Source organism: Patiria miniata, unplaced genomic scaffold, assembly GCF_015706575.1.
Source record: "Patiria miniata isolate m_02_andy unplaced genomic scaffold, ASM1570657v1 HiC_scaffold_23, whole genome shotgun sequence".
In the NCBI taxonomy this organism is placed as follows: Eukaryota; Metazoa; Echinodermata; class Asteroidea; order Valvatida; family Asterinidae; genus Patiria; species Patiria miniata.
Window position 1 is genome coordinate 8368524 of NW_024037062.1, and position 9232 is coordinate 8377755.

The 9232-nt window shown below is 40.6% G+C and overlaps 1 protein-coding gene across 1 annotated transcript in view; it reads left to right on the forward strand.

The window, feature by feature from the left end:
* The window catches only part of LOC119731190 (tetraspanin-17-like), a 39645-nt gene extending 30881 nt beyond the window's left edge, over window positions 1–8764 (forward strand). Inside the window, exons 6-9 of the mRNA XM_038204257.1 lie at window positions 1308–1406; window positions 2812–2997; window positions 6297–6416; window positions 7267–8764. Of these exons, the coding sequence (XP_038060185.1) occupies window positions 1308–1406; window positions 2812–2997; window positions 6297–6416; window positions 7267–7338 (477 nt within the window). The 3' untranslated portion in view covers window positions 7339–8764. The remainder of the gene's footprint in view (window positions 1–1307; window positions 1407–2811; window positions 2998–6296; window positions 6417–7266) is intronic.
* The last annotated feature ends 468 nt before the right edge of the window (window positions 8765–9232 follow it).

A 9232-nucleotide genomic window follows, 5' to 3' on the forward strand; every position in this document is an offset into this window, starting at 1 on the left:
CCTATCGTCCAAAAGGACTATTTGACACAGGAAATAAGACTAGGAAAGTGATAAGTGATCGAGTTGTTGATGAAGCTCTATAGATAGCCTGTGGTTCGTAGGAGGATTCCCATGTGCTGGGTTAATTTTTTCCGTTGACGTAGCATGTGGTTTCTTCGTGCGTCTTGCCTGAAATTAATTTAGTGGAGTATAGGACATCAGGCAAAGACATGTGGGATTGCCATTTCTCTGAGGGACGCATGATTAATCATTGGAGGGGTTAGGTGCAGGGTCTTGGAATTGTTGCCTAGGCAACGTCTCAAAGGGGCAGTTTTTTTTCAATTTTTTTAAGTCTAGCCATGTAGCTGCATGTACGTGTTCGTCAGACAGTGTCAAAAATCTTGTTTATAGACCTAACACCTACAGGGTGAGTAAAAAATATACAAAACCCAAATGTTGGGACAAATTTATTACTAATGAACTAGTGAAGTTCTGCATGTAGCACTTTCAAAATGTAGAATATGAAAGCCCAGTTCGTAAGCTTTCTTTAAGTACAGGAATCATTCAAATCACTCATGTAATTTTCAAGTTACGGAATTTTAAACGCAACCACTGTTAAAGTTCTGACCACGGATCACAAAAAGGTAAGTGTTCTTTCAGCAAATTGAAAACAAATCACATAGGGATGTGTGCAAATTGTTTGCGTTTTGCTGAAAGAACGCACACCAGTAGGAGTTATGGATAAAGGGGCACTAGGTCCTGAAATCCCCAAAAATTTCATGTTTTGGATTGTTTACCTATCCTATTTCAAACATGTGGTTGAAAGGAAACCAACCTAATGTCTTACCGTTCCCAAGAAAAGACGGAAAACCTGTTGTTTACATTGGACACGACGGAGTACGAATACGTTATTCCTGTCGTTCTCAGTGTACGATATACACGTTGTGTGTCTCATAAACAGCGGTGACCAATCACCAAAGCACAAAATAAAGTTACAAAAAATAAATCGACGTCCCCAAAAGGCGAACACTTTACGGCTGAAATCACAACTAGCACACAAACAGCTTGACTATTTGGGGTTGCAAAAGTGGATCCCCGAAATTTGTTCTCGCATGCATAATACAGGAATAACACAAAAATGCCCAGTTTTGAAAGGATAGTTGTGTGAATGTTTATATCCTACTTTTAAATGTTCTTTCCGATTAACATAATCTCGTTCAAAGCGCGTTTTGTAGCCCAATTGGGCTGTTCCAGGACCGAGTGTCCCTTTAAGGCATTTTTCTGAATCATTGACATGTATATTCTGATGTTTTGCTTCCTTTGCCTAGATCGAGGAGAAGATTGCTGAATACTTGTCGGAAGTGGCCATCAAAAACTACCGATCCAACGAGGACTTTCAGGACATTGTGGATTCGTTACAATCGGGGGTAGGTCATGAATGATTCAGTATATGACAATTTTTATGTAAACTTTTGAGCTAAAAGGTTGCGAACCTTAAAGGTAAGGAACACAGTTTGCCCCCAAAAAAGTTCTTTGCCGATTCAAGGAACAGCAATACAACAGTCTGGTTCCCAGACCAAAAGATTCTGACCATTTCTGATGAATGTTAGGTCAGGTGATGGCTACACTACCGGTTTATGTTTTATATCTATGTACATGTATACGTCATGTGACCAAATCAGGAGGAATGCCTCCCGTTTCCGAAAATGTCCGAAGTTTGCCAAATGCATTTCGTCAACAATCTCAGAAAGCGCCCGGTTATTTCCAGGTATAAACTAGGTGTTATTTACCTGCCTTGCTTATTAAAAGTGAAAAAAAATGAGTTGATAATTAATATTCACTGCTTGCATTTAGCAAAGTTAAAACTCAATGATGATTTTGTGCATCAAGTACATGTATGCACTTGGATCGTACGAGGGGCGAGCTTTGCTGGGTCATGTACTATTTTGAATCTGATGACGGTTACCAGGATATTCCAAAACTGGGCGTAGTCTCCATTTCGGCTTCGCCAGCTAACAGTGCTATTTGGGTGCCTAACTTTGAAGATTCCAGGTTAACATTAGTCGATGTTTTTTTCCCAGAAATATCAAATTGTATGATATATGATGTATGATTGGAACATTAAAAGCTATAAATAATAAAAGCTTAATCGAAGCCGAGCTTTGAAAAGGGCCGTCATGGTTGCCTGACCTACAATTTAGAACGGGACGTCGGGAATTGTCAGGTCAGGGAACCAGACTAAGCAATACAATAAATATCTGAAGCAGGTTATTAAAAACAAATACATATGTAAGCTGTCGAACTTTCAGCTCAGTAGATATACATTTTGAGAAACGAACCATCGCAAGAAAGTGGTAGGAATTCCTCCTTTCATGAAAATGACAACATACCAGGCACGTAAGCACAGTAATGGTATGATATCACTCGATTATTGGATATTATTTTGATATCCATATACTGATTTTTAGCCTTCCAAGGCCCAGTTTCTTTGCTGTGCCAAATTGACTGCTTCCTCCACGAGGTCAGCATGTTTCATCCAACGACGCTTACGGGCTTGCTTGCAAGCTGTAGTACGCACAGAAACCAGACATGCTTATGTCACACACGCATGCAAATGCACACACAATTCTTCTTGGAACTTCCCGAGCAGAAATACGAAATTCCCAAGATGACGTCCAGTGTGGACTGTTGGCGTGTGTGTCAATTAGGGCGCCTGCCCGCTTTGGTGAATAGCTACACAGTCACGGTTCTGATACATCGCCCTGCTGAGGACATATTAAACCAAGACCACCCCTAATTTTTTGATTTTTTGTTAAATTTTTTTTCCCGTAGCTCTACTGTTGTGGAGTGAACAACTACAACGACTGGGACATGAACATCTACTTCAACTGCTCGGAGAAGATGGTCGGTACGAACGCGAACGTCGAGGCATGCGGAGTTCCCTTCTCCTGCTGTTTGCAGGACCCCGCGAGCGACGTGGTGAACACGCAGTGCGGCTACGGAGTTCGGGCCGACCGAGTAAGTTTCCTTGAAACGGCGTACAGAACGTCATAGCGATTATTCAGTATGAGAATGACCAACATGGTCGGTGTCACATGGTTTCATGGTAGGTATTAAACAAGACCGAAATGTGCAAAAAGGCCTATTGATTTTGATGGATTCAGGACAGTAAGCCTAGCGGTACTGCTGGATTTTGATGGATTCAGGATACCTCCATATTGAGCAGCTGGGGGACTTTGATGGATTCAGGATCTCAACCATGTCAACAGTTTAAAGCTACAGTCCATCATTTGTAATGTGTGCATTTTGTTCGTTTGAAGCAACAAAAGAGTTCAAAATCTAATGAAGGATACTGAGCAACTAACCTGATGAAGTTTCAGCTAAGCTTCAGCTGTACATTCCGAGAAAAACAGCATTCTAAGATCTCAATTTCAAATCAAAAGTTACTGAATCATGTTTTGAATTGTTTTGAATTGCAGCTATACGCGACGTCGCGCACTGATCCGACGAATTACAACAACCGCGCGAGCGTGTGCGTCGTTCCAATACTTGTGCGCGCTGCGCTGAATAAAAAAACGAACTACTAATTTAAATTTTCCTACGGTGCTTCTTAAGAATCACTGTTGGAAATGCCTTCTTTCGTTGATTACTTCAAAATGACAGCTTCCCAGAAAGAATAATTTCACAGGGAGTTTAGTTCCCTTACTATCTTTCAACCAAGTTTGTTTTTCAACAATAATTACGCCAGTTACTTTTTGGATGGCTGCAAATGATGGACTATAGCTTTAACTCCTTGGCTATATGTTTGGTGTGTACAAGGTACCTTGTATTTCACTGGTGGATTCTGATGGACTCAGAACACCAACAATTTTTTTGCATTGACAGAAATGGTGGATTTTGGCAGATTCGGGATACTTTCTAGTAAAAGTGCTCAAGGGTTTTCAACCGTTAGGGTTAATACAACAAATCTGTCATAATGACTAACGTGTACACCAGCTTGCATTTGTCCAGTGATATGATCCCCAGTTGGTCATTGGTGAAAATAACTCTCACTCATGGATATTTTACCAGTTCTGCAAACTAACCAAATCTCGTCAATTAACGGCAGTCGTTTTGGGGCTTTTTTTTTCTTTTCTCATGATGGTCTGGCCTTAACCATTGCAAGGAATTTATGGTAATTCCTACTTCCTCAAGAAAAAAATGACAGTCTACCGCGATAATTTCACAGAATGCTTGATCCTATTATTTTCTTACAATCAAGTACATGTAGGATATATTTCATATTCATAAATACCTCAGACAGTTTAGCTATTCCCATTGGTCGAGAGCCCGTCACGTGGCCGGTCTTAAACGGATGATAAAGACATGGCTAGCTGGTCTTAAACACTTTTCCACTGTCACAATAAAATGTGGACTCCTAAAAATCCAGTGCCTATTACCGTTTCATTGGTTGAATGTTCACAATCCTCACGTAGGCATGCGCAACACTACCAGCGAGTCAGAATTTTATAGTTCTAAATTCAAAACGCAACGCCCAAGGTGCGTTCTGCGCGACATCGCGCAGAACATGCTACGCGCGCGTCAATCTCCATAAAAGAGTTGTTTACATCTTACTCGCCAGCTGAACACTCCATTATTTTGCTAGAGGGATGTTTCAAAAAGCATGAAGTGACTTGTTGAACAAATTTGGAATTTTTGAACGAATTATTTGATATTTTTTACCGAAAAGGTATTTATGAATGGGAATAAATATGTGCTCGGTCGGTATTTATCACTCTGTTTAATACCGCTTAGAGTCTGGGTGCTGATAATTACCCTCGCTTCCAGCTCGGGTAATTATCAGACTCTAAGTGGTCTTAAACAGAGCGATAAAAACCTCCGGAGCACACATTTATTCCCTTACTAATTTGGCAGTTGCAATATTGAATGTTTGCAAATAAAAACAATTTGAACATAAAGCCTAGCCGCCATGCATTATACTGTACATGTACATCAACATTTTTTTAGCGCATAATCTTTGGCTTTTCAACACACAGCAAATTATAGTTCAGTTAACCCATGCACGACTGTAATCGATTTACAGGCATTTGGAATTCCACCAATTTGTCCGTCATCTGGAAAGGCTATATACTTTCCTGAGAGGCACTTCGCTTCGCCTCTGACAGGAGATATTTTTAGAAATCAAATAAACTCATTAAGGCCCAACTGACAGGGCTGTTATCACGGATCACTTACAATCATAACAATTTTGTTGGGAACATTGAAATCATTTTACAAAAGCTGTGCCACATGTTTGAATAGTCATAAATTTTATCAGTTGTGAATTGAATAGCTACATGTACTGTACTATGTATTATTTTACAAAAGCTGTGCCAAATGTTTGAATATTCAGAGATTTGATCAGTTGTAAACTGAATAGCTTAATGATTCCGACATTCAGAAATCAAAAAATATTTTTGTGAAAATTGCCTCAGATCGCACCACAGAGCATCTAGAATCCAAAAAATTTTCAGGGCCCTTATGTGGGCACCGAACCCCCCTCCCACCCGTCGTAATTTTTTTGACCCACTTTTTGGGGGACCAAAATTTTTTTGGCCCCCCCCCCTCCAAATAGTGTTCTGGATCCACCCATGTCTGAGGAAACGGTATGAGTACTTCGCTCGTACCCCCCGCCCTGCAAACAGGACGCTGGGATACTCTGATGAGCTTCACAGAATCTTGTGAAGGAAGTGGCCTATGACCTATATATAAAGCATCTTGCTGCAGCTGTTCAAGACTGCAGTTAGACAATGTGCGCAAATGCTATCCGAAAACTTCCCACAGAAATGCGCGCATTTCATACCGGATGTGATTTCTGTTTCATTGCGGACCATGTGGACAAAATTTTGAGGTCGCATAATGCATCCGACCGTTAGTGATTCAAAACGGAGCCTGAACACTGAACAAGTGACAGGAATTGTAAATTTACAACACAGATAGGTTTTTCAGAATTTCCTACATTATTACGCTTTTTCAACAAAAATAAAACATCTCTAAACTGGAATAAAAGAGTAATGAATCCGTCTTAACGGCCGTCTCAAACCTTCCACAGTCGACGACCAAGATGACGCGAAGGTCACAGGTCACGTAAAATCCAACCAATCAGAGCATGAATTCATCAGAGTATCCCAGCGTCCTGTTTGCAGGGCGGGGGGTACGAGCGAATATGAGTAACAGTACGAATACCATTGGAGTACCATCGTACTCAAGTACAAATACCAGTACGTGTGTGACTATATACTTCAACACTCTGTTCTTTATTTTGCACGTTTTGCCAGACGAAAAGCCAGATTGGGGAGGCTATCTACACAACAGGTTGTCTGGACGCCTTCAAGACTTGGCTGACAACCAACCTGGTCGTCGTGGCTATAGCTGCTGGGGTCATCGTACTAGTTGAGGTAACGCCACGTCCAAATTATTCGGCTTCTTATTAGCATATAATCGGCTCATTTGCATTTATCCCAAATGTAACCGTTACCGAATCATTATCAAAAACGCTTACTTGGATTTAAAATCGTACAGCACTGAACACCCAGCGAAATGATTCTGTCTGGCTTGCTGGCATTTTGAAAAAATTGAAGACATGAAGGTGATCAACGATCAATCGACTGATGTTTGGAAATAATGAGTGCTATGGACGAAATTGTGTTTCGTGATCAAAAGGTTGTGCATGGTTTGTCACAATTTTCTCGCAAAGTGTAATATCCACCGAGCTGAAACTTCAACAGGTTAGGTTCTGAACAGTCCTCTTTGGATTTTGAGAGGTGTGATTATTGGAAGTTAACAAAATGCATACAAAGCAAAATGATCCTACACGTGTATGTCTTTAGCTCAATCGGTATGAATTGGCAGCCTAATCTACCTATTGCAAGGCCAAGTCTGCTTCCTTTTCCCGCATGCCTCTTTTTTCTCCCCCTTTTAAATTTTTTGTAGTCGTACATTTGCAGTATATTTTGACTTTTGATTTGTTTTCCAGCAAAATTGTAGTGTATGCAAATTCAGAAATCTGGCAGAAAGGATGGTGGCTTCTTTGGACACGAAAATATTAGCAAAAGAGTTGAGAAAATGAAAGAATATATCCGCCATCTTAGAAATCTGCCATCGGGGGGGGGGGGGGGGGGGGGGGTCTCCTCCCCTTTTTCAAAAGCCCAGATGGGAAACTATATTTTCGATCAATCAGTACAATTGATCGATTGTTACGAATCAGCAAATTTTCGTTATCTTTTATCTTTCTTCCGCCTGTTTCAGGTCTTTGGATTTTGTTTCTCCACATCTCTAGTCAGCGACATCAAACGCCAAAAGGCAAGATGGCGACACTGAACACAAGAGGGCGTCAAACACGTGAACACCAGAGGGCGCCACACACAAACCAAGAGGGCGCCTGTCATACACAAACACAAGAGGGCGCCACACACACAGACACAAGAGGGCGCTAGTCATACACAAACGCAAGCGGGCGCCACACACACAAACACAAGAGGGCGCCAGACACACAAACATGAACTCAAGAGGGCGCCAGACACACACCAAAAACACAGGCTTCCCAAACTCCAGCTCATCAAACACTTTTCTATCATAATTTGTGAGGGCATTTAATGTGCAAAGTACTTTTCTATTTCATTTTCATGCTAGGAATCTTGGAGGTTGATCCTCTATAGATAAAATTGTTGGAAATTTTACCATTCCTGTAATCAAGGGAGTAATGACATTGTAATGAAATGAATCGTTGAAGGGAAACTTTTAGATGTACATGTGGTTTGTTTTTTTACACGTAACATTTACCGGTATGTTCCATGGTTGTTCTTTGCATATTTTTAACCATGAAGCTTGCCCTGCCATCAATTCAGTGTGCGTCAAACTGTTGTGATTGGCCAATGAGCTGCATTTCAATAAGCCACACCCCTAAGCCAACAGCCACACCTCTAAGCCCATGTCCACACCCCTTAGCCAACAGCCACACCCCTTACATGTAGCTGTTGGCCACTGACAACCCAAGACTGTGATTGGCTTATAAGCTGCATTTCAGTAAGCCACGCCCCTAAGCCAAAAGCCACACCCCTAAGCCAACAGCCACACCTCTAAGCCAATAGCCACACCCCTATACCAATAGCAACACCCACTGGACATAAATTTGCATAATTCATAGTTTATCAAATTTGTCAAGTACACGTACATGTAGCGTCTAGTTTTTTAATGTACATGTAGATTTAACAGAAGCACAATAGTTATGCTCTGCAAATTTAAGACGTGGATGAATAACAGTTGAAAATCAGAAATTGTCCTGTCGTTATTTTGTGTTTTTACTCAGTATATTATCAAGTAAAAGTATACTCAATCTTTGGATTAACAGGGCACTGTAAAAAAAAAACATTGTTCACAGAAACTTTTGCCACAACAGAAATAGGGTTTATGGCTGGAGTATTCAAAACATACGTCATTTTGACCGTTTTATTTTTTTACGTTCTAAATTCTGGTATAGTATTAAAGAGTTACAGGGTTATTTTACCACAGCGTAGATTTTTTTCAGTGATATACTCACTCGTCGTTTTTATTATATGAAAGATCTCATTCCATTTTACTCAGAATTAATCTTAATAAAAGATACGTGGGCTACATTTCCAGAAAGAAGTATTTCCGCAGTTCGGTGCGTTTTGTTTTAACTTTAGCATAGAACGTGTAAAGTGTTTACAAACGGATTGCGAATGTGCATGTATTGGGACATGTACAGTATGCAATGTGACTTACACATGAACATGATTGTTCACGCGAGACACGTGGTCAGCTTTACAAGTACATGTCAATGTACATGATTGTACATGAACACAAATGGTTCCATGTATTTTAAAGAGGTTGTGGAATGCTCGAAGACATTTCTGTCATTTTTCGGGTATATGTAGCCTAAGGTGTGATGAAATAAAAACGACTATTGTTTCTGTCATAAAATGAGTACAAAAGGTACTTTTGAGAGCTGTTTTTCAAGTCCTGTCATTCCTGTTTCGACCCGAACGTGCAATTTGTGTAAAAGTCGTCGTCGCGGGCAGCAAACAAAACACAGTAAATCGTGACGTAATAAACAGGACTCCCGATGCAGAGTAGCATATACGAGTCCTGTTTATTACGTCACGATTTACTGTGTTTTGTTTGCTGCCCGCAACGACGACTTTTACACAAATTGCACGTTCGGGTCGAAACAGGACCTGAAAAACAGCTCTCA